A 26,486-nucleotide genomic window follows, 5' to 3' on the forward strand; every position below is an offset into this window, starting at 1 on the left:
GTGGTATTTTTAGAAAAAAAAATTATTGTGGTAACACAACATGCAGCTTCCCATTTTAACTACTTTCATGTGTATAAGTCAGTGATATTAATTACATTCACAATATTGGTTTGTTTTTTGTTTATTGTTTTAAATTTTCTGGCTCCCTAGCTTTGCTCCAGAGAATGCTAAATAAATGCTTGCTTATACTCAACCTGGAGTATGCCCATTGTTGGTCTTTTTTTTTTTTTTTTAAAGATTTATTATTTTATTTAATTTCCCCCCCCTCCCCTGGTTGTCTGTTCTTGGTGTCTATTTGCTGCGTCTTGTTTCTTTGTCCGCTTCTGTTGTTGTCAGCGGCACGGGAAGTGTGGGCGGCGCCATTCCTGGGCAGGCTGCTCTTTCTTTTCACGCTGGGCGGCTCTCCTTACGGGGCGCACTCCTTGCGCGTGGGGCTCTCACGCGGGGGACACCCTTGCGTGGCACGGCACTCCTTGCGCGCATCAGCCCTGCACATGGCCAGCTCCACACGGGTCAAGGAGGCCCGGGGTTTGAACCGCGGACCTCCCATATGGTAGACGGACGCCCTAACCACTGGGCCAAAGTCCGTTTCCCTCATTGTTGGTCTTTTGAGAAACAGATGCATTGCAAGCCAGCCTCTGCTTTACCCTTTTTTTTTTTTTTAATAATGATTCAAGAATTAATTTTTACATGGGAAACATACTGCTAATTGCATTAATAAAAGATCAGTGTTCTCCAACTGTCAATTTATAAAATTTTGTTCCAGTTGCTGAAAGGTCTGACAACATACGTACAGAGAACAGTGTTAGCACCTGCAGTGAGTTGACAAAACCTCATAGACCCAAAGTTATTGTATTTAGGAAAAGCAATAATAAGAAGCATGTGTTCATGTAGGTGTCGGTATTAGTAAAATTATTGTGGGTAATCTGGCAAGATGATGTTAACAAGGCTCATTGTTTAAGAATATCTAAAATATTTAAAAACTGTAAAGCTGCAACACATGAAATTTTTTAAGATTTATTTTTTTATACCCCCCCCCCCCTTGCTTGCTTGCTGTCTGCTCTTGCTTGCTTGCTGTCTGCTCTCTATGTCCATTCACTGTACGTTCTTCTGTGTCTGCTTATCTCCCCTTGTTGCATCATCTTGCTGCGCCAGCTCTCCACAGGAACGGGCCAGCTTGCCTTCCCAAGGAGGCCCTGGGATGTGAATCCAGGGCCTCCCATATGGTAGACGGGAGCCCATTAGATTGAGCCATATCCGCTTCCCTGCAACACATGAATTTTATAGCTAGTTACTAGCAAACTAAGGAAAATACTTATTAAATTTCAAGTAACATGAAAACAGGAAAGCACGTTTCCTAATCTATAAAATATCCAAAATTCTAGTGCATTACTGGGAAGAGTTTTGGAATACAAGATGTATTGCTTATTAAGAAGGGGTTCCTGGGAAGCGGACTTGGCCCAGTGGTCAGGGCGTCTGCTACCACATGGGAGGTCCGCGGTTCAAATCCGGACCTCCTTGATCCTTGTGGAGCTGGCTCATGTGCAGTGCTGATACGCACAAGGAGTGCTGTGCTATGCAGGGGTGTCCCCACATAGGGGAGCCCCACGCGCAAGTAGTGCACCCCATAAGGAAAGCCGCCCAGCACGAAAGAAAGAAAGTACAGCCTTCCTAAGAATGGCGCCGCCCACACGGAGAGCTGACACAAGATGACACAACAAAAAGAAACACAGATTCCCGTGCCGCTGACAACAACAGAAGTGGACAAAGAAGACGACACAGAGAAATAGACACAGAGAACAGACAAGCTGGGTGGGGGGTGGGGGAGGGGAGAAAAAATAAACCTTTTTTTAAAAAAAAAAAAAGGGGGGTTCCATAAGAAAAGCCTTTATTAAGTTAGCCACTGTGGGTTTTTGCAGTTCAGAGATGAATGAAATGCTTAGTTTTGAGGAAGATGGGAGGTGTAAGAAAAAATAAAAGCTTAAGAAAACAGTTTCTGATATCATCTTTCTTTACCATATACTGCATTTGACAGAAACTAACCTTCAAAAAATTTTTTACCCTTAAAATTTTAAAAACTCAGTTTATTCTATGTGCAGTGTAGTATAAATTCATCTCTTTCATATTATACCAAAATGCTATCTTCACTCTTTGAATCACATCCAGTCATTTACACATTCCACTCCAGTACACATGTAGCGAAGGGCAGAGCACTTCTTCAGAAGAAACACAGCAATAGGATTTTTGTCCAAAATCTCAGCAAATGCTAATAAACTATGCTTTTAAAAAATCACTATGAAATAAAAAAGATTGATTCAGAGAGTTGAGTTGTATTATACTCATTCTGTTATGACATACAGTAGGATGGTCTGTAACAAAAATGTGTTGATAAATTGTTGAATGCTTTAAATGGTAATACTTCTTTAAATAGGTTTGATTTGCATACCTTAAAGCTAGTTAGAAAGCATATGCATTTCCTAACATCAAGCTACAGTCTTAAAGACAAAGGCCTTTAAAGTAGTTTAGTACTTAGTGTTCATAGGACAGCAGTGCAGTTTGGTTCAGAGGATATTTTGCTAAGTCTTGATCTGAACTTGAAGAGGGGCCTTTGAAAAATAAAGCTTTAAGAAGGCTTGCCATTTTAGGACTTATAAATAGATTGTGAAAGTTCTAACTTTTAAGATTTTACACAAACATAACCATGAAGTTACTGGTTGGTTCAAAATGGTTTTATAGGAAAACTATACCAAAAACTTAGCTTTACCATTTTGGAGTAAAACAAACAACAGTTCCAAGTGGAATAGGGCAAGGAAGGACAGGACTCTCACATTTACAACAGCAGGCATATTCTTTTCCTTTTCTTGACAGGGGGGTCGGCAAGGTGGTTTGAATATAAAATATTCTTTTCTTAGGGAATAGAGTTTGAATTAAAGCTAGTAGGGTAATTTTATTAATTATTCACATCTTCTCTTTCCTTGTTTTTTTGAGCACTTGATCTTTCAGGTGTTGATAAAGTTGTTGTAACCTCCCACTATTGATTTTTTAGGTTTTTCATCATCTCATAATTGGTTTTTGGCTTTTATTTTGTTTTTATGTATTTCCATGCTGTTTTATTTGGCACATAAAAATTCATAATGACTTCAGATTCAACATAACTTAGAGAATACATGTATTTACTTTTCTTTCCTCTCAAAATAATATTGAAGACGAATTATAAAAATAAATCCAGAGAAATGGGGAAACCTGGGAGGTGTGCCACTTGTAAACCAGAATACGACGAACTTCTGGTTGAATAAAGCAAATGTGAATCAGTTAATGGCAAAATTCAAGAGAGCTTTGTGAATGTGTGATTCAGAAAGTAGGGAAGGACCATCCAAAAATTGACATTCTGAAACATCCTCAATGTTTGAATCAAGGAAGTCCTGGGAGAAAGAGTAAACTGTTGTTATATTTAGGTAGTTAGAGTTATGCCAAGCTAAGCCATTTACCTTTCATAATAGTTTTCTGTAGTGGTTTTCTTACCAGGAGAATGCCAAATATTCAGTTCTCTGAATTGCAAATTTGGACTTGGGAAATTCCAAAGTGGGTGCCATGGCAAGAAAGGTAGAGACAGTGCTTTACTTGAGGTAGCTTGCAGCTATTCTGGAGTATATTGAACTTCCAGCACCTGGAAGGCAGAATACTAGTTGACTGTTAAAGGAAAGCTGTTCTGGTTATATGTCTTCCTTCTCCCATGGACTCATTCTAGATAGGGTTCCTATGGTCACAACTTAAGCTCACTGCTAGACAAACAGGGATTTTCACTTGGGCTTCCTTATTGAGATACCCCAGCTATCAAAATGTTACTCTAGTCTAGACCCTCATTTACAAATTTGAACAGACAAGCAAGAAGAACCATGTTTTGAGGGAAAACTGTGAAAGAGAGGCACTAAGTTCAACCAACTGGATAATTAAACATCAGAGGGTACAGAATAAACTTAATTCCACAGAGATACTTGAGAGGATTGTGTAGCCACCCCCCAAAAAGGAAAGAAAGAAAATAGAAAAGATTGCTGTGAAAAAGAAGTGTTTTGTTTTGGATTTGAAATATTTAAATTAAAATTCAGTACATGGGTTGAAGATCAAATCATTGACTTAGAAGAAAGTTCAGGGATTCTCTGAGAATGTAGTTGAAAGCCAAATATGGAAGAAAAGTTAAAGTGATACGGAGGCTAGACCTAGGAGTTATTATATCCTATAATAGAAATTTTAATAAGAATGAACAGAGAAAATGGAAGAAAGTATAGAAACAATAGAAGAAAATTTCCCTGAGGTCAAGAAAGGCTCAAGAATTTCTATTGAAAGATCCTCTGGGTCTTGATATGAGTTGATGAGAGTTTATTAGAATGGTAGTAGTGATAATAAAAAAGAAGTGATGAATTTAAGAGCGACTGAGTCCAATTTAATTTGAGGGCTGAAGTGTAAAGAGAAGCGAAATAGGACCCAGGATTTGAAAACTAGCTGTCTGGAGAAATGATGGTTGACTCTGAACAACAGAGAGAAATATTAGGGGAAAAAATGTAGCTTAGAGGGAAGATATTAATTTGGCTTTAAAAAACATAACTTTTTACCAGTTATGATTTTCCCTAATAAAAAAATCTGTTATAAATCTGATATACTTCTGTTTGCCTTTTCTGCAGCTTGAGCAATTCCACCTACCATGTACAATAAAATTTGGTTCTCTGAGCATGACTTAGGGAAAGGAACTAGAGTCAAAAGTTATAAAATTAAAAGGCATTGAATATCTGGGGGACCAAAAGCAGAAAAATGATTTTTGTATGCATATTAGCTGCAGAGAGCAAAGTGAACATAAAGCACCCTGTTGAAAAGTTGCCCATGAGGGAGAACATGAATGATGTCTAGGCATCAAGAGATATAAAACAGAAACATTTACTGTATTTTTTTTTCACTTTGAAATCTTTTTTTAATTATATTTTTTTGAAGATATATAGATCACAAAAAATATTACATTAAAAATATAAGAGATTCCCATATATTCCCCCACCCACACTCATCCCACAATCAACATCCTCTTTCATCATTGTGGTACATTGTTTGCATTTGGTGAATACATTTTGGAGTACTGCTGCACCACATGGATTATAGTTTACATTGTAGTTTACACTCTCCCCCAGCACATTCAGTGGGTTATGGAAGGATATACAATGTCCAGCATCTGTCCCTGCCGTATCATTTAGGACAACTCCAAGTCCTGAAAATGCCCCTCCATCACATCTCTTCTTCCCTTTCCCTGGCCTCAGTGTACCGTGGCCACTTTCTCCACATCAATGCTACAGCTTCTTCCATTACTAGTCACAGTAGTTCTACAGTAGAATACCAGTAAGTCCACTCTAATCCATATTTTATTCCTCCATCCTGTGAACCCTGGGATGGTGATGTCCACTCCACCTCTATATCGAGTGAGGGCTTACATCCCACATGGTTGATAGATGTGACTCTCCTGCTTGCAGTTGTAGGCACTCTCTGTTCCCTGTGTGGTGGTTGACCATCTTCACCTTCCTGTTAGCTGACCTGGGTAGGTCCAACAAACCAGAGAGTAGGAGTTGCAACTCTACTGAGGCTGGGGCCCATCTGGCACATGGCCAGACCAGAGATTCAAGTCTCCTGAGTACACACCAACCCCAGTGCCAACCACAGGTTCAGTAAAAGTGACAGAAGAGGCATGTGTAGAAAGGGCACATCTGAGTCCAACTCCATCACATTCAGGAACACAAATCCCAAAGCAGGGCCCACTGACAAGGCACTAAACTCCAGAGCCTTCTGCCATGACATTAGAACCTGTGTGTCTCTATAGCCCTCAGGAGCACTATTGCCGGGATTGTATCTACCTTGGCTGTCTCTGGGATCCTGCTGAGGCATGTGTAAGCGTGACGCCTCTGATTTATCTCCCGGCTCTTTTTTGAAGCCTCTTAGCCATATAAACTCATTTGTCTTTTACCATTTCCCCCTTTTATTCAAGGTCTTTTTCTAGTTGCATCACCAGTTAGTGATTGGTAGTAATCCCTATGTGTCAGGGAGGCTCATCCCCGGGAGTCATGTCCCACCTGGGGGGAAGGTAATGCATTTACATGCTGAGTTTGGCGTAGAGAGTGGCCACATTTGAGAGCATGGAGGCTCTCAGGAGGTAACTCTTAGGCACCCTGCAGCTCTAGGTTAGTTGAAATTTCAGGGACACAGGCTTATAAGCATAGTCATCAGTATCAAGGGCTCATCATTGGACCATCCATCTTTATTGGTCTTTGCCCTTGCACTTGGGGAATTGTTGCTGTTTTATTGGGTAATGTGACAGAGCTCCCGAACTCAGTGCTCCTTCAGTTGTCGTTTGTAACTGTGACTACTATGAAAATACCCAACGAATATCCGAACATTTTTATACACCCTATATACATGCCCTGGAGAACTTGCTCCCAAACATGTGCCCCCCATCAATAACACCCCACACCAGTGTTTCTCCCCTGCCATAGTTGAACCTCTCTGTGGTCCAAAACTTCTTAAAATATGAAGCCTAATATATTGCCAAATTCAATTAGTAGGAAAATGAAATAAATTTACTGTATTTTAAAGAATGGAAGAAAGCTGTGTAAATTTCCTGGGTTTCTCCCAGCCCTGTAGGTTTTTCAACTTTGAATTTTTCTTCAGGCATTTTCAGAATCATGGCTCTTGCAACTGGGAAGGGAATATTTTGCTGAGTTTGAGGCGATATTGGGGCCCTGAAAGTATTTTGCGAGCCATTCGACAGACTAAATGTTAGTATTAGTCACTCAAATTACTAGACTCCTGGTTCTCTGAACAATTCTGCTTATTTGTCTTCAGATTCAACCAGTCTCTGGGCTTGGTTTCTGCTGCAAAGACATGAACAATTTGAATTAAATAATCAGTGCATGTTTTTCCACCCGTATCAAGATCCTAAGAGCTCTTCTGAGCAGATTCCCTTCTAAGATATTGGTTTCATTCTGATTGTTGGAGGGAATTAGCATTTCAAATCCCAGAGGTTACCAAGATGAGGTATAGTTATCTCTGATTCAGAAGTAAAAAAAATGTTGTTTTTTTCCCACCTATTTCTGTTTTTTTAAATGTTTATTATTTTTTTTAATTTTTACTAACTGCTAACATTTATTGAGCCCTTACTTTGTGCCTGGTTCTGCTCTCACACTATTTGAGTTTTTATTATGAAAAAGAGACGATAACCAGTCAGAAGAATTTATTGAACAATTATTGCTTACTTATGTCAAAATAAGGTGAATGAGCAGCCTCTGTGTAAACCAGAGTATGTGTTATGAGATGCATATGATGTGAAATAGTGGGACTAACAGAAAATAAGTCTGTTAGTGGGTTAATAATGGGTTAATATTTAGAGCACCCTGAATATTGAGGAACTGTGAAAGTTTTCAGAGGGGGAGTGTATGCCATGATTTAAGGCAGTGCTTTAAGAGGATTAATCTGCCTGCAGACTGCAGGAATGCTTGAGTACTTGGCACCAACTCTTACGTGTAATGAGGTTCCTAGTGATCTGTTGTGGGAGTGGGAGACAGGAGCAAGGCCAGTTTAGGGGCTATTTTCACCCCCCAGGGATCAAGAAATATGAACCTAAGAGTGAATGGTGACAGTGGGAATAAAAAGAAAGAGACCTGAGAAGTTGTGGAAAAGGAATTAACAAAAACTGGCAACCTGACTGAATATAAGCAGGGGAAAAGGTGGAGGTTATAGTGATCATGTCAGGAGAAAGCGGTGTTTTATCCAGGCGAAAATATTCAGCAGACATTCTGGTTTTAGTCTTACCTTGAGTATGTGAATTTTGGAAATCATCTTTGTGTAAATGTAGCTGAAACTGTAGGCAGAGGAGAGGACTGAGTATACACCCATTGGCGAGGTGCCAGGGGAGGCAGAGTAGCCTTAGTGAGGAAAGTGGGAAGAGAATTAGGATCTCAAAGAAACTGAGGAAGGAAAGAATTTCAAAATTGAGGGACTTAATTATCTGTCAAACTCTAATAGAAAAGTCAGAGAAAAGTCAAAGAGGGAGAATGCCAAGAAAAGAAAAGTTATTCTGCAGGTTGAGAATTTTTAAAGCTGATTAGGACTGGGTTTATGTTAGGATATTAGAGGAGCCCTTAAATATCTTAAATCACATTTATTGCCTTCTTAATTGACTTAATTTCGTGTAGTGTTATTTCGCTTTGCTTAGAAGATTAATTTACATTTATTATCTTATAATTACATTTTTAAAGGGGGAAAAATAATTACCTAGCCAGAACTGATTTTGGTGGGGAGAGGGCAGTGAGAACTTTTTCAGAAAATGAACACTTTCCATTTTTAAGGTTGAAGTTTTTTTGTGTGTGTTCAATATGTTAGCCATCTTAAGAGTTCCTTTTATTTATTTATTTATTTATTTATAAAAGATTTATTTATTTCTCTCCCTCCCCAGTTGTCTGTTCTGTGTGTCTGTTTGCTACGTTTTCTTCTTTGTCCGCTTCTGTTGTCAGCGGCATGGGAATCTGTGTTTCTTTTTGTTGCGTCATCTTGTTGTGTCAGCTCTCCGTGTGTGCGGTGCTGTTCCTGGGCAGGCTGCACTTTCTTTCGTGCTGGGTGGCTCTCCTTACGGGACGCACTCCTTGCGCGTGGGGCTCCCCTATGCGGGGGACACTTGAAGCAGTTTCAGTAAAGAAACATATACTGTTTCTTGAACATCAGTAGAATAGGTCTCAGAGTTGACATGTTGAAAATCTACTTGTTTAATTTTATAGATGTTAATTCGCTTTCTCATGGATATTTCTTTAAGACCCATATATATAAAATTTAGAATCTGAAAATAAAACATGGATAAGTATCCATAATATTTGGCGAATGGGTACAATAAGAGAAGGACAAGGGAAAGACTGTTGCCAGCTTTTTCTCTTTTTTGTCGTCTAAGGGATTTGGGGGGGAGATAAACCGTATATGACAGGGGAAAGATATTTCTGGCAGAAGGAAGCCTGCGCTCAATATAGACTTGTGGTCTCAGGGTACATTAGGTGTTTTTGTTTGACTGAAGAGTCTGTATGTGGTGTATGCGTGTTGGTTGTGGTGTGCTTGAAGGAGAGTTACGGGGGATGATGATGGAAAGGTATTTTGAGGCCAGATCTTAGAAGATTGCAGATCATGGAGTTTGAACTTGATTTGGAGGCAGCAGGGAGCCATTAACAGTTTTGAACAGAGGAATGACATCACATTAATTACGTTTTAGAAAAAAGACTGCTGTTCATAGAAATTTTAATAAGCATGCAGTACTTATCAGCAAAAAAAAAAAACCCGAAAAACACACATACACAAAACAAAACACATAATGATAAAGATAAAAGAAAGACGTATTTAAAAGCAAGTGATAAAGAAGAGATAGGGAAACCATTTAGGAGATTTATGCAGTACTTGTAGCATAAGTAAACTACTGATGTCTGCTCTTTTGAAATAGTATTAAGGAAGTATATCTATTATTTTATTGGTCAAGGTTCTTTTCATTGCAAGTTTTCTGCGTAAATAGAAAAGGGAGAATTAAGGTCATTGGGGTGTCTTTTAAAACTCAAGGCAAGATTGTAGCTGAAGCTCAGAAAGGTCTAGAAACAGGAGTTTAAAAGGTATTGGTAAACCTCCCCTTCCTGCTCTCTCTAATCTGTTTCTTAACAATGTTCACTGGATTCTTTTTATTTTTCATTTGTAAACTTTCTCCCACCAGGCTAAGTCACCGTGGTATTGGGCCTCCTTGGCTTCCATGTTCCTATGTTATAGTTTTGAGAGGTCACCAGGAGAGAGAGAGAAACAGAAAGAGCCAGACTCACTCTTGCTCATGGTTTTAGATTCTCACTGATTTTATCATACTCAAAGATGAACTTTTACCGTTTGTTAGTGCCAATCATCATAGCCAGGAGAGTATAAATACGCTGTGGGAGTTTACTCCTCTAGATCAGATGGGTCAGTCAGGTAAGAGAGGTCATGTGAGTTAGGCAGAAACTCCCAAGGGGTGTGTACTACAATTGTGCACTTTGAATTTTACTATTGTTTAATGTGTTGGTTGGAAGAGAGCAGACTACATTAAGTTTAGAGAAGTAATATGAAAATCTTGCAGAAATTTCCCCCAATAAATAAGATACCGAGTATGTTTATGTTGAACCTTAAAAAAACCAGTTAGACTTGTGGGCTGTGGGGGTATATTGCCTGAGAGGAGACAAAAGAGTGCTAGCAATTTACAATATTGTGCTACCATCACCACCATCCATTACTAAAATTTTTAGTCACCCAAACCAGAAACTCCCTATCCATTAAGCACTAACTCCCCTCCACCCCTACCCCTAGTCCCTGGTAACCTCTAATCTATTCTTTGTCTCTATGAATTTGCCTATTCTGGACATTTCATATGAGTAGAATCATACAATATTTGTCCTTTTCTCTCTGACTTATTTCACTTAGCATAATGTTTTCAAGGTTCATCAGTGATGAACATTATTTGATTTTTATGGCGGAATAATATTCTAGTGTGTGGATATACCACATTTTGCTTATCCATTCATCTTTTGGTGGATACTTGGGTTGTTTCTACCTTTTAGTCATTGTGGATAAATATTAGTGTACACATTTCTATTTAAGTCCCTGTTTTTCATTCTTTGGGGTATACGCCTAGAAGTGGAATTGCTGGGTCATAGGGTAGTTCTGTGTTTAACTTTCTGAGAAACCGCCAAACTTTTCCACAGTGGCTGTACCATTGTATATTCCCACCAGCAGTACACAAAAGTTCCGCTTTCTCTACATTCTCTTCAACATTTATTTTCCGTTTTTTAAATAATAGCCTTTCTAACAGGTATGAGGGGGTATCTCATTGTGGTTTTGATTTGCATTTCCCTAATGCCTGATGATGTTTAGCATTTTTTTCATGTGCTTATTGGCCATTTGTATAAATCATCTTCGGAAAGGTGTCATTTAAGTCCTTTGCCCATTTGTTAATTGGGTTAAATTTTTGTTGTTGAGTTGTAGGAGTTCTTTATATATTCTGGGTAGTAAACCCTTATCAAATATATGTTGCAACTATTTTGTCCCACGGATAGATAACGTTTTTATAAATGTTCATCAGTCACATAATTTGAGTGTTTCAGAAATGTAAATATCGAGACATTTTAAATACATGATGTAAAACGTTAATATTTGGTTTACTGTATTCCCTGATTTAGGAGCTGTGACTGATGTGAATTAAAGGCCATGGATGAAGATGGACTTGAATTGCAACCACAAGAGCCAAACTCATTTTTTGATGCAACAGGTATAGCTACTTGGGTTGTTCCACTTGCCAGCTACCAAATTTGGAGTCATTATCAAGAGGACAAATTGTTAGACTCTCACGTTGATATTCACACTTAAGTTTCTTATTATCCTATCAAAATACATGAATGTTAAAGTGAGCATATTACTATTCCCCTCCTCAAATGTTTGACTCCCTCACAACCAGCTCTCATCTTGTCAGTAACAGCAATATCAAAACCTTAGTGTTATCTTCAATTATTCTATCTTCCCCGGTTATACCACTAAGTCCTATTAGTTCTTCCTTTGAAATTGTTCTTTACATCTTCTCTTCATTCGACTTCCTACCACATAGACAAGCTGTATCATCTCTTTCTTAGTCTGCAGTAACTTTTAAACTGTTTTCCTTAACCTTAATCTCTTTCTTGATCTAACTCATCAATCTGAGTACTCATCCTAAAATAACTCGTGGATCATGTCATTTCTGTGTTCTCCATTGCCCAGCAGATAAAGTATAAACTCAAGGTCCTCCACATTTTGACCCTGACCTTTTACAACCCCGTCTCTCACAAGTTCTCAAAAGGAGCCTTTGGTATAGCAGACAGTCTTACCTTGGCAAAAGGGAAATTATATTCATGAACTTCTAATAATTTTTAAAAAGTTGACAATGTCAGGTTACCCATGGTCCCAGTTATGTAACATTGCAAAGTTACGTATGTTTTATAATGTGAAGTGGTTTTATATCACATTAGTTAGCTACCCTTATAAATAAAATGTTAATGACTTTTCCACTAGAATTTGAATGCTCATACTGCATTTAATATTAAAGAAATAGCAGATAACTTATCAAGAAATCAAATAAGTTATTTTTAATTTGCAAATTTCCTTTTATATCTAAATCTAGAGGGTGTATTTTTTACTTGGCCTAGTCTTTCAATTATTGTTTGTTAATTTCAGTTTGATAATGATAAATGCAAAGTTCTAATTCTTTCTTCATTAGAATACATATAATTAATGTGCTTGAAGGAAAGACTAAATCTTTTTGGAGAAAAACAGTATCGACTAGCTTAATTTTGCCACAAGCAAGTGTGGGTCATGGGCTAAGTGGTAGATTGAAAGGCTGTTGCATTTTAGTCCTGATTGTTAACACTTATGGTATTTGTTTATCTTTGAGCAAGTCACTTAATCTGCCAGGACCTCTGTTTTCATATGTCATAATAATAATGAAACCTCTCATTACAGTTTTTCAGAAACTTCCCATACATTCCCATTTGATCATCACAACAGTCCTGTGAGGTATGCATGGCAGATACTACTGTCCTCATATTACTGATGAGGAAACTGAAACTCAGAGGTTAAATGACTTGCCCAAGGTCACAAAACTAATAAGTGTCCAAACCCAGCTCTCTGATTTAGACCTTTTAACAATGCTCTTGCCACTAAATGCTTCCATATTCATGTCCTCAAACTTGAGATTACAGTGATCTATTACTTGATGTTAATATTGCAAATATTAAAGGCAAATAAGTAAAAAGCATTTTGTAAAAAGTTCTGTAGTAATAAAAGCAAACATATTCTTTCATTATTATTTCTAGATGTAATTAAAATGGGTATTAAGTGACTTTAAAGACTGCCTACAATTTTGAATCTTTTGGTCCTGTTGATCATTTTTGCTTGTTGAAGTCACATGTTTTTCTGAGGTCCTGGCCAGTGACACACAGTCATTGAGTTAGGTACCTGCTTGGACTCAGCCTGATCTGAGTCATAACTAGAAGCACTAATTGACTGAACAGCTTTTTAGGTAAGATTTTTATAAAATTTTGTTTGCTTTTTTCTAGACCAGGAGCCAAGACACTGGATTTGTTACATTTTGTTTTGTTTTGTTTTGTTTTGTTTTATATTTTCAATAAGTATATATGATTTCTCTTCACATTTGTGGCATCCATTCAGAATAATATTTACTGAGCACCATATGCTGTGCAAACCATGTGATCTTGGTTAAGTCATTTAATCTCACTGGGCTTCAATTGGTTCATCCCTCTCCTTTCTTCCTTAACTGCAGAGTACACTGGATTAGAGTTTTTTATATTCTGAAGGTTGTGCCTTGTGGGTTGAGAACTGGGCGGGGAGGGAGGAGATTAGAGGGAGTGGAGTACCCTGATTAAGTTGTGGTAGGCCCATCTCCAACTAACCTCACCTCACCCTCTACCACTCCAGAGTAGCTGCACTTTTATTCACTTTATCCACAGGGGTTCTTCAACCAGTTGTCTTTCCTCAACTGAGACCTTCTATCCCTCTTTTCATATGTGTCCTAATCCTTCTAAGTCCTAGATTCAGAGGGTATTTTCTAAATTTCCATAGTTATAGATGGAGGATCTTGGTGGGATATTGCATCAGAACAAAGTAGAAAGAATATGAAGAGAGAAGGAAAAAAAATGGAAGGGAAGTAAAAGAAATACGTGGGAAAGATAGAAAGAAGAAATACATGGTTGAAGGAGAGAGATGGGACAAGAAGAAAAAGAAATGAAACACAGTCATAATGAAGGAAAATGGTATATTTGCCACCTGGAGTTACATTATTTATTGAATTTTTATAATCCTCTCTTAAGTACCTGTGCATATGGGTTTTTTATTTTAGTGTGCCTAAAATTTTTCTTTTTTGAATATTTTTCTTCTGTGACTGTCTCGCTTGTTGTGCTTTCCTAGTATTACTTTATTAACTGATTTGGAATGAGTAAAAAAAAAGTTCTTGTGTTAAATATCTCTATTTCTAATATGATTCAAAAAATAGAATCCCTCTTTATTTCTTTAATCTATCTTAATGTTTGAGAAAAATGGAGGAGTTAGTCTGCTCTCCTGGTAGAAATTAAATAACATTTGCGTTATTTGAGCTAGTCATGCATTCCTACCTGAAATTTGTCATTTTAATTTTTGTTTTTTTAAGGAGCTGATGCTACACACATGGATGGTGATCAGATTGTTGTGGAAGTACAAGAAACTGTTTTTGTTTCAGATGTTGTGGATTCAGACATAACCGTGCATAACTTTGTTCCTGATGACCCAGACTCCGTTGTAATCCAAGATGTTATTGAGGACGTTGTTATAGAAGATGTTCAATGCCCAGATATTATGGAAGAAGCAGATGTATCTGAAACTGTCATTATTCCTGAGCAAGTGCTGGATTCAGATGTAACTGAAGAAGTTTCTTTAGCACATTGCACAGTCCCAGATGATGTTTTAGCTTCTGACATTACTTCAGCCTCAATGTCTATGCCAGAACATGTCTTGACGAGTGAATCTATACATGTGCCTGATGTTGGACATGTTGAACATGTGGTTCATGATAATGTAGTGGAAGCAGAAATCGTCACTGATCCTCTGACAACTGACGTAGTTTCAGAAGAAGTATTGGTAGCAGACTGTGCTTCTGAAGCAGTCATAGATGCCAACGGGATCCCTGTGGACCAGCAAGATGACGACAAAGGCAACTGTGAGGACTACCTTATGATATCCTGTAAGTCTTGGGGGTACAATGATTGTCAGAGGTGTTTTTGAAGGCTGTCTTTTCTAACATATCAATGGTGGCATTTTCTTGACTAAAACTTTTATAAAATTATAAGTAAATCTCAAGCCTACCTGCATTATTGTTTCAGTTTGGATCCTATAAGATAACTCAAAACTAAGGAAAGAGAAATGATGCAAAGTAAAGAGTTGTTTCTACGTAGGAATGGAATAGAAAGATGAGATTTCTTCAGTCTAGAAAGGTAAAGGTTAAAAGAGATAGAACTAAACTTATATATAAGTAATTTGGTCAAATATTTTCTTTCCCAAGTTGATCCCCTTTTAAATTTCAGGAGTTTCCTAATTCTAATAAAGGCTGGGAACAGCCTAATCATTCCCGTCATGATTTCACAAAGTTTAGTTCTATCTCTGTGAAGATCATCTGCTAATATGGAAGAACAGAAGCAGAGGTTGGGTAAGAAGCTCAAATGGCAAAGGGTTGAAAAGCTTTAGTCTCACGGGAATTGGCAAGGACAGGAAGCTAAGCACTTATAAAATAGATTGCTGAACTGCATTGAGAGGCCAGCAGAGGTTGAGAGTCTTAAGCTTGTAAGACATACTCTTCAATATGATGATGCTATTTTAAAATACCACTGCTAGATTTTCTTTTGTAAGACCAGGCAATCCAGGGGCAAGGGTAGAGAAAGTAGAGTTAGATTCATCCTGATTTGTGAGAGGAAGAGGGTCTGGTGAAATACTTAAGAGGAGAAAGCACTCTTGGTTCTCCTTGACTTCTTTAGATTTTCTGCTCTTTCTGTAAACTACTTTTCTAAGGACTAAAAGGAGTGGCATTGCTCTGACCTTTAGCTGCACACTATCTCTTGCCTTTACTACTCTTTTAGGAAGTTAAACCCTCCAAGGAAGCCATTAAAAACAACAACAACAACAACAACAACAAAAAAACAGATGTTGCTTTAGTAACAGTTGACACAGTACACTGGATTCTTGTATTACAGAATCCAGACTTATAAAATTTTCATTAAAAACCTTATTTATAGTCCTCTTTCTTCTGGCCCTGGGTTTTTCCATGTTTCTGTGAATTTTAATGTTTTTAACAAAGTAAATATGGATGGACATAAACTTTCCTTTTAAAATAAAATGTCCTATCCAAGCTAAAAGAATTCAAAGATTTGAAAACACACACACATGTTATCTACTTTACTATAATGAGAAATGGTTGGATTGTTTTTAAATTGGGTTTAAGGATGGTGCTTTTTTGGGACTGTCTTTTGTCTTTCTAATATGCAGTCATGTCTGCCCTTTTTTTCTTCCCTCCACACCATTTTCCTTTTTCCCTTCAAAGTAATGATCATATTAAAAAACTTAATTTACTATTGGCATTGGAGTCAAACCAGTTGAATACTTCGGAATAAATTAGCATTTCTATTGTTTTTGCTTCTCAGTGAAGATACATTTATGCTGCTTTGTACCTTAAAACCTATTTTGATTTCAGAAGATTAGAGTTGATAAAGATTTTGTGGTAAGCATATAGAGGAACTATTTTCTGACTTTATCCATGATGGAGAATTCTGAGGTGGTATTATTAACAGTCAACTGTAATGCTTTCATAATATGAGAAATGGTAGTTGTGCGTTCATCACTTCAGTTATTATGAGAGCATTTTCATTATTTCAATAATAATAAAAACAGACAAAATTGTTGCACAACTACATGATTATACCAAATACCATTGATTGTACACTTTGGATGAACTGTATGTTTTATTAATATGTATCAATAAAATTGATTTGTTTAAAAAAAAAACAAGTGGTAGTATCTCTGAATTCCTATTTTTACTACATAGACTAAAGAAGAATAAGAACAGATGTCTAAATACTGTCTTCTCTTAAAAAAAAATGTCAGTAAGTCATTGGATCTAAGAGCCAAATAAATGGCTTTTATAAAATGTTTAGTGTCCAACGTGGAGGATTTCCTCCCTCCGAAGGTCTTATTTAAAATGATGACGATGAAGCAGTCCTCATTCTTTGTAGTGTCATAGTAGTATATCTAGATACAAATGTCCTTTGACACAGTACATCTGCCTCAGGCTGACCTCTTTCTAGTCTTTGCAGTCTCAATGTTAAAATTGCTTCTGAAATAATTATGTTTCTTGAGGACAGTATCTTCCCTATCAAACCCTGTGTACATTAGGCTGAATAAACAGATACATGACTGTTACAGCCGAAAATCGGTGCACACCATGCCTCATCTAAAGTATTAATGATACATTTCTTCCCTGCCAGGAACTATTGGCTATTGGTATTGGCTAGATAGTGGTGGTAGTGCTTCATGGCACTTAGGATTTTTCTGGCTCTCTGAGAGATGGAATGTTTGAGTCATCCCCTTGTTACTCAAGTTAGTTCTTAGTTCTTCTTAATCTGAGATAACTGCCAGACTGTCCGTAATCTCTTTGCAGTGATCCTGGAGTTTCACATTGCAGCTGGATAGTTAAAATGCCACTTAATTAAGTGTCACTTATACAATAAGGAAAGTTGGACGAGATCTGGTGATGATGAGTCAGGCATTGCCTTACAACAGCTGCAAGAAGCAAAATGTTCTTTGCATGTCTCTGTTATTAACATGATCAATGAGATGTCATTCTTTCAGTCTTGTTGACATCTCCCAGGTCTTTTAATTAGTACGGTTAGGTAGAAGATGAGTAGGAATTAGGTGTTCCTTTCTAATCCTAGGATCAGCTCAAGGGTTGACATCAACTTTTTTGGGGGTGACAGTTGTATCGAGGCATAATTTATATACCACACAATGTATGCATTTTAAGTGTGCAATTCAGTGATTTTTAGTATATTCACAGAGTTGTACAACCATCACCACAGTCAGTTTGAGAACATTCCTGTCACCCCATAAAGAAACTCTGTACCCTTTAGCTGTCACTCCTCCTATGCCCCCATCCTCCACAACCCTAGGTAACCACCAATCTAATCTACTTTCTATCTCTATAGATTTGCCTATTTTGGACATTCCACATAAATGGAATCCTGTAATATGTAGTCTTTTGTGACTGGCTTTACTCACTTAGCATAATGTTTTCAAGGTTTATCATCCACATTGTGCATGTTATCGGTACTTCATTCTTTTTTATTGTTGAATAATATTTCTTCGTATGGCTATATTACATTTTAGTTATCTGTTCATCAGTTAGTGGACATTTGGATTGTTTCAACTTTTGGCTATTATGAATAATGCTGCTTTCAACATTTGTGTACAAGTTTTTGGGTGAACATATATTTTCATTTCTCTTGGGGTATGTACCTTAGAGTGGAATTACTGGATCATATGGTTAACTCCATGTTTAACCTTTTGAGGAGCTCCCAGACTGTTTTCCAGAGCACTTGCATCATTTTACATTCCTAGCAGTAGAGTTATGAGGGTTCCAGTTTCTCCACATCCTAGTCAATAATTATTATCTATCCTTTTAGTTATAACCTTCTTAATGAGTATGAAATCGTACTCCTTGTGGTTTTTATTTGCATTTTCCTGATGGATAATGATGTTGAGCATCATTTCATGTCCTTATTTGCCATTTGTATATCTTATTTGAAAAAATGTTCAGGTCTTTTGTGCCCATATTGGGTTATTTTTTATTATTGAGTCAAATAGATGATTTACAAATATTTTCTCAGATTCTGTGGGGTATCTTTTTATTTTCTTTTTGTTTTTTTAAAAGATTTTTTCTTTTTAAAATTTCTCTCCCCTTCCCACCCCCCCACCCGAGTTTTCTGTTCTCTGTGACTGTTCACTGTGTGTTCTTCTGTGTCCGTTTCTATTGTTGTATTGTTGTCAGTGGCATCAGGAATCTGTGTCTATTCTTGTTGCATCATCTTGCTGCATCAGCTCTCCACGTGTGCGGTGCCACTCCTGGGCAGGCTGAACTTTCTTTTGCGCTGGGCGGCTCTCCTTATGGGCCACACTCCTTGCGTATGGGGCTCCCCTATGCGGGGGACACCCCTGCATGGCACGGCACTCCTTGCGCGCATCAGCACCACGCGTGGGCCAGCTCCACACGGGTCAAGGAGGCCTTGGGTTTGAACCTTGGACCTTCCATGTGGTAGGCGGACGCCCTATCAACTGGGCCAAGTTCGCTTCCCATCTTTTTGTTTTCTTGATGGTGTCCTTTGATGTAGGAAAGTTTCTAATCTTGATCAAGTACCATTTATTTATATTTTCTCTTGTTACTTGTACTTTTGGTGTCATTTAGGCAACCATTGCCTAATCCAAGGTCACAAAGATTTATACTTATGTTTCTTTCTAAACATTTTATAGTTTTAGCACTTAAATTTAGGTCTTTGACCCATATGGAATTAATTTTTGTATATGGGGTGTGGTAAGGGCTCAACTCCATCCTTTACATGTGGATTGACCCAGCACCATTTGTTGAAGATAACATTCTTTCCCTATTGAATGGTCTTGACACCTTTGTTTGAAACCAGTTGACTAAATGTGAGGATTTATTTCTGGATTCTCAATTCTTTCTATTGATTTACATGTCTGTCATCATGCCAGTACCACACTGTGTTAATTACTGTAGTTTTATAATAAGTTTTGAAATCAATAAGTGTGAGTCCTCCAACTTTGTTCTTTTTCAAGATTGTGTTTTGTCTGTGCCAGTCCCTTTAGTTTCTGTATAAACTTTAGGAACAGCTTGTTAATTTCTACTAAGAAGCCAACCTGGGATTCTGATAGAGATGATGTCGAATCTGTAGGTCAATTTGGGGAGTATTGCAATCTTAACAATATTAAGTCTTCTGATCCATGAATATGGTATATCTTTACATTTATTTAGTTCTTTAATTTCTTTCAACAGTGTTTTGTAGTTTCAGAAAATAGTTTGTGCTTTGAAATAATTTATTTTCCCTTAAATTTTTTATTTTGAAATAATTCAGATTTACAGGGCAGTTGCAAAAATAGGGAATCAACTTTTGAAACCAGATGGCATTACTATGGTTCTATTCACCTTTGGCAGAATTCTTTAAGTTGTAGAAAGCTTTCTCAAGTTTAATGAACCTGAGGTTCCCAGTTTTGGGGCTTGCCTAATTTTAACTCAAAAGTTTAAGTTTTTGCATTTGGTAAGCATTTATTATCTGCTTACTGCATACACTACCCTGATTCAAAGGGCTACTTAAGTTCCACGTTGAGTATGTCTAGGTACCATAGTTTTGGGGGTCAATTCAATGATGAAATAAAATGTATCCTGTCACTATGAAGCTTTTTTTTTTCTTTTTTCTTTTTTAAATTTATCTCCCCCTGCCTCCCTGGTTGTTTGCGGTCACTGTCTGCTCTCTGTGTCTGCTTGTCTTCTCTTTAGGAGACACTAGAAACTGAACCCAGGACCTCCCATGTGGAAGACAGGCACTCAGTCACCTGAGCCACCTCAGCCCCCTAGTTTGTTGTGTCTCTCATTGTCTTTCCTCTCTGTGTCTCTTTCGTTGCATCATCTTGTTGTGTCAGCTCGCCACACCTGGCTGCCGCACTAGTTCGCCTTCTCCAGGAGGCACCGGGAACCGAACACAGAACCTCCCATGTGGTAGGCGGAAGCCCAATCACTTGAGCCATGTCCACTTCCCAATATTAAGCTTTTGCTTCTTGTTCTTTCTACCCCTCCCCCCCCCCCAACCTATTTTAATTGTTTGGACTTTTTCTCCCATATTGTTCCCTGCAGTTTTCACTTTGCTTTTCTCCTGCCCTTTTCAGAGCGTCTTGAATAGAATGGCACATTTGCTACAGGATCATTACTCCCTTGTCTAGCAGGACAGTAAGCAGTAGCCTAAGTAGCTTCTCTCTGTCCCTGATGATTTTTCTGTCCCAGTTCCCATGGAAACAGCCTAGCGAGAAAAGGGAATGATGTAGCCCATCAGAAGAAGTCAATAAGTTTGCCATTCTGCTCTCAGGTGCTAGTGGTGGAGCAGCTTTGTGTTACTGGGAAGCTGTGCAGTACTATGATTAAGAGCTCAGGCTCTGGAGTCAGGCTGCCTGTGTTCACGTCCCTGCTCTTCGCTTACTTGCTGTGTAACCTAAGCAAGTTACTTAACCTCTCAAGACTTTGGTTTCCTGCCCTGTAAAATGGAGATGACTGTAGTACCTATTTTATGGAGCTGTTGGGAGAATTAAATGAATTAAAACATGTAAAGCTTTTAGAATAACACATTGTAAATGTTAGCTGCTAATACATGTTAACTAGTTTTCTGTGGCTCAGCTCTTTCCCAGCAAATAGCAGTTCCTTTCTACCCAGAATTATCAGCAGGATTAAATTACTGCTTACTGAGAAGAGGCTTCTTGGACAATATGGACATGTCATGGTTGTGATGAATCTTAATTTCCGTTTCCCTTCCAGTTTCCTGTAATCTTGATATTTGAGAGGATTTAAGATTAAGGCTTATTGCTAGGAGTGGGTAGCGAATTTGCAAAGCTTACTATTCTGAATATTGAAGTCTACATTTTAGCAGAATTAATAAATGATGGTGATGGGTTCTTACAGAAACTAGGGTGCTTGGTAGTACGTGTCTACTTTACGTAGTAACATCAAAGGAGACAATTAGATCCTTTTTGGAGCTTGGAGTTCCTCCTGCCTAAGGCAGAACACTTGGCAAGATAGTCTCTATTCTAATGTACACCTAATGATTCTTCATAGCTAATGAGCATTTTAATAAAATATGTATTCAGTAATTTTAAGGAATTTTAAAATAGACAAAAAAATTATAACAAATAATTTAAGCTTAGAATCCTTTAAACCAACATGGTTAAGTGAAAGTGAGTGACCATTTTAATGCATTGATTGGATATTGTACTTTGTGCAGACCATATTTAAATAAAACTGTTTGATGAGCGTGTGGGTGGAGTAATAATACAGCCGTGTTATCTCTTTGTTTTTGTAGTCTTAGACCAAGGACTGTTTATTTCACCAAATTAAAATTTGTATTCAAAACACTGTTTCCTGCATTATATAACTGCTTGCATGAAAGCTGAATGTAAATAAGTAATTAGATTGGATTGTTTTTTACTATTGCTTTTTAATCTGTTTTTGTCTGCTAGCATCTATATATAATTAAAGTGCATTTGAATTAATGTTTCAGAGATGAGCTCAGGTGCTAATGTGTGTAAAATTGCCTTCAGACTCACTGACCTATCTTCTATTGACCGAAACCTTTGAGACTATTGCCAGTTCAATCAGAAGATATAATTATATTTGTTTAGTAAGGTTTGTTATTAATAAAGCTCTCCTCTTGGGAAGGGGAGAAAGCATTTAGGGTTGTATTTATGGTTTGCTTGTTATCTAATCAACTCAGTATGTGCAGTTTATTTTTTATTTTTTTAATTTATGCTTTTTTATCCCAAGGAGATGATTTAGTTCGAGATTTATAACAAGTTGATAGCAATAAAAATAAGTAATAGTAAATCCTCAGTTAAGGGTATCTATGTGCCAGACTTACTATAATATTGTTTTCCTTACAACAACCTTATAATATTGGTGTTATCACCATTTTATCACCATTTTACAGATTGGTAACTGTTTCAATAACTTACCAAAGGTTATACATCTAGCTAGCATTAGTGTGAGGATTTGATATCAAGTGTGTTTTATTCCAGTGTCCACTATCTACTCACATTTCCTCTCTTCATTTGTGTGTGTGTATATAAAGTTAATACTATGAAACAGTAGAGTTAAGATAAATAAGTTTATTAGTGAATGGTGAAGGCGAATTGAATTCTGATGATTACTAAACTTTACAATATTGCTGAATATACCCAATTTCAACAAAGTTAGGAAGTAATTAGGGGAGGGGCCTAGATATTTTCTTCATGTAGCAGAAGCTACCCAGAGAGCCTCAGATTCCCATCTGTTTTTCTATCAGAAAAATTCTTTTTTTTTTTTTTTTCAAATTTTTCTTATATGAGAAAAAGAAAGCAGGGAAGTGGATGTGGCTCAAGTGATGGGGACTCTGCCTACCATATGGGAGGACCTGGGCTCAATCCCTGGGGCCTCCTGGTGAAAAAGAAGAGAAAGCTTTCCTGTGCAGTGAGCCAAGTGCCTGTGCAGTGAGCCCAGTGCCCGCGTGAGTGCCCCTGTGGTGAGCCAGTGCCCGCGCAGCAAGCCAAGTGCCCGCTCAAGTGAGTCATACAGCAAGATGACAACGCAACAAAAGAGAGACTGAAGGGGAAAGTCAAGGTGAAGTGCAGCAGAGACCAGGAACTGAGGTGGCACAATTGACAGGGAACCTCTTTCCACATCAGAGGTCCCCAGGATTGAATCCCGATGAATCCTAGAGGAGAAAGACGAGAAGAGAAGACAAAAAGAGAAATAGATACAGATCATCTCACAGTAAATGGACACAGACAGCAAAACAGCAGGATGGAAAGGAAAAAAAAAAGACAAAAGAAAAAACATATATGAACTATTTTTTTTTCTCTTACTCATGTTTGCTTTTCTTGTGTTTTCATTCATTCAAAAACATTGATCAGCCATGATGAGCTGTGAACCTTGCTAGATGTTAGAAATAAACAATGAAAAGTCTTTGGATTTTGAGAGTTCACAGTCTTGGAAGGAAGACATACAGAAACAGACAATTACGTTTGAGTGTGAAAAAGGTATATAAATGGATGTGCAAAGTATTTTGGAAGCACAGAGTGAGAAAATGGCAAAAAAAAATTGGTATGCTTGTGTGAGGAGATAAGTACTATAAAAGCTTTATAAACCATAGTACCATGGAAGCTCAGTTGAAGCCATGACTGAATTTATTTCATCTCTACTCCTGTCCATTTCCTTTCCTTCTGTGTTTTAAAACAAGTTCCATATATCATTTCCTGCATAAATATTTCAGTATATATTTCTAAAAGACAAGGATTTTCTTAAAAAAACAACAACAATAAAGCTATGTATTACCATTTTCACATCTTTTAAAAAAGTAATTTGGGGAAAAACTCAATTTGAAGGATGAATAAAATGTTAAATAGGTGACCCAGGAGGGAGGAATGGCATTCCCGGCACTGGCAAGGGTGGGTGCAGAAAGTGACAAAATAGACAGGGCCTGAATCTTAAAGGCGCTTGAAAACACTAAGAAGCCTACCTTAACCTTTTTGATGTGGGAAACTGTCAAAGGGTTTCAAGCAGATTAATGGTAACATAGTTAGGTTTATAGTTTAGAAAGATAATGTTGATGTTGAGGATGGACAAGGTAAGAGCAGAATTGGAAATAAAAAGTACACTGTGAAGTTATTGTAGTAGTTCAGGTAAGAGAGATGATGTAACAGTTTGATTTAAGGTTCTGTCAGTAGAGTTTGGCAAAAACTGTTTCATGACCTATTTAGGAAGTAGAAAGTGTATTAAATTTACGGTCAAGAAAGCAGGAGGGTTTGAAGCTCACTCCCTGGTCTCTGGCATGTGCAGCTGGGCAGATGGCAAGACCATTAACAGAGGAAGAGAAAATTTGGACATGCTGAAAAAGATCTATCTACAAGGTTGGCTGCATACATCAATGATGAAAATGGCTCCCCCTGCAAATGTGGAGCGTGGTGCCCCTGGCTATCTAGGTTTTTTTTGACCGGTTGGTGTGATGTTAGCATCTACTTAGTCGTGAATTTGGTCATAGTAGACAGTAAAAAAATGATTCAGGGAATGTGTGAATAAATGAAATCCAAATCCCTGTGTTTAATGCATAAACTCTAAGGATCAGTTTAGTCTCATGCTATATCGATTCCAGAGGCTATTTATTTGTGCAGAAGAAATGGTAAAATATTTGTTTATTCTTTTCTTTGATGGGCTAATTATTGGCTATGTATGTCTTTTACCATTACTTTTATGTATGTTCCTACCACTTTTCTTTCTTAAACCATTTGGTAAAACGCAGAATAAAATTTTGGAATTTTGAAAACACATACAATTAGGAGATAAGAGTAGGGCTGAGGTGTTCCCGATACTTAATGTAGAAGTTTTAATTAATGTGACTGTAAAAGTATGGAAATGGATAGAGTTGATGGTAATATGTAGTGAGTAGAGCTAACGCAGCTGGTTTATAAATGGGATATTGGCTGAAAACAGTAGTCTAGGGATGTAAATGTCAATTGAAAGAAAGCTGGAGAATAATCTAGGGACTGAATAACAGTGAACCCAGAGGTGGATGAGAATTGTGGTTAATAGTACAGATATGGGAGTGTCCTTCTGTGAACTAGAACCAAATGTACATCACTATTGCAAGGTGTTAAGAATGTGGAGAATCATGGGAAAGATACAATTAATGTAACCCATGGACCATAGTTAACAGCAATTCTGTAATATTCTTGCATCAATGCCAAATATGTAATGTCTTAATAGTGGAAGGGGTAATGGAAGTAATAGTCTGATGGTGTTATCTTGTGATCTGTAGCAAATCTACCACACTTTAGTATGTTGGTGGAGGGGTGTTATATCAGAATTCCGCACATGTGCATGACTGCTTTGTAAGTTCACAGCCTCTCTTAATAAAAATATATTTTAAAAATACATATCCACATGGAAATAGTTCTGAAATGTGAGAAAAGTCTTATTTACTGGGCTTAAGGATCTTTTAGAGAAGATGTATTGAACTAATCTTTGTAAAACCTGTTCTGATGAAATTCTTTTAATCAGTCTAGAATTGCTGTCTTTATTGTAAATGCTCTGAAATTTACTTAGAAATCAATACTAAAATTAGTGAATTAAAGATTTTCAGCCTAATGTTCAATCTGGTGTTAGATTTATACTGAAAATAAAACATGCACATAAGGCAAAGATGCTTTATTTAGTCTCACCACCACCAAGGAAAACTTGGAAAAAAGGTCTATATCTTTAAAGCATTACAAGCAGTTGAAGCTTCAGATTGGCCTTGTGACTAATATTTTTTGTTTCTCAGCTTGAGACTTAGACGAAATTGTCGTTTAACTTGCTCTTTGTGAGGTAATTGGCAGGGGGGTGAGGAAAGAATGCAGAGAGAATGAGAGAAGATGCCTTTCTTTTCAAGATCCTAGAGAAGCAATGTAGTATGCAAATGGCTGCTGCTTACTACTATATGAATTTGGGCAAGTTGACTATCTTCTCACTGGCCTTGGTTTCCTTATTTGTAAAATGACAGTAAGACTGCTTGGCCTGTGGGGTGGTTGTGAGCATTGGAGGTCATGTGCATGAGGCATTCAGCTCAGGGACTGCCACGCAACCAGACTGAAATCGCTAGCCATTGTTAGCATTCACAGTTGATGGTTTCTGTTGAGCTAGCAAGGCTAAATCTGGATTCCCTTCTGACCTCTATGTTGTCCTGTCGGGGAATTCTTGGGTAAGAGCAGGTACAGGGTAGGGTTGTAATGATTCCTTTCTTTCCCTCTGAATTTATAGTATTAAGAACTCATTTCTTGATTAAATACGTTTAGTTAACTATGTTTTAGATCAATTTAGTGCAATTTGACAAATATTTTCCATTAATTATGTCTCTGACACCATGCTACAGATCACTGTGACATAGGACAGGCACTTGAATGGCTCTGACCCTTTATATCCTCCCCTTTAGAATCAGGCTAATTAAACTTAATTAAGGAAGTCAGATCATAATCAATTATTTGAAATCCTTTTTAGGCTATATAATAAA

At 37.5% G+C, this 26,486-nt stretch overlaps 1 protein-coding gene across 7 annotated transcripts in view; it reads left to right on the forward strand.

The window, feature by feature from the left end:
• The window catches only part of ZFX (zinc finger protein X-linked), a 74,080-nt gene that overhangs the window by 32,842 nt on the left and 14,752 nt on the right, over positions 1 to 26,486 (forward strand). For 6 of the 7 annotated variants that reach the window (XM_058291810.2, XM_058291812.2, XM_004463758.4 and 3 more), the window contains exons 2-3: positions 11,253 to 11,341; positions 14,264 to 14,833. In XM_058291810.2, the coding sequence (XP_058147793.1) occupies positions 11,281 to 11,341; positions 14,264 to 14,833 (631 nt within the window). In that variant the 5' untranslated portion in view covers positions 11,253 to 11,280. Of the gene's footprint in view, positions 1 to 11,252; positions 11,342 to 12,560; positions 12,616 to 14,263; positions 14,834 to 26,486 lie in introns of those variants that run through there. The other variant, XM_004463759.5, reaches the window with a different exon arrangement.

Source organism: Dasypus novemcinctus, chromosome X, assembly GCF_030445035.2.
Source record: "Dasypus novemcinctus isolate mDasNov1 chromosome X, mDasNov1.1.hap2, whole genome shotgun sequence".
NCBI classification, from domain to species: domain Eukaryota; kingdom Metazoa; phylum Chordata; class Mammalia; order Cingulata; family Dasypodidae; genus Dasypus; species Dasypus novemcinctus.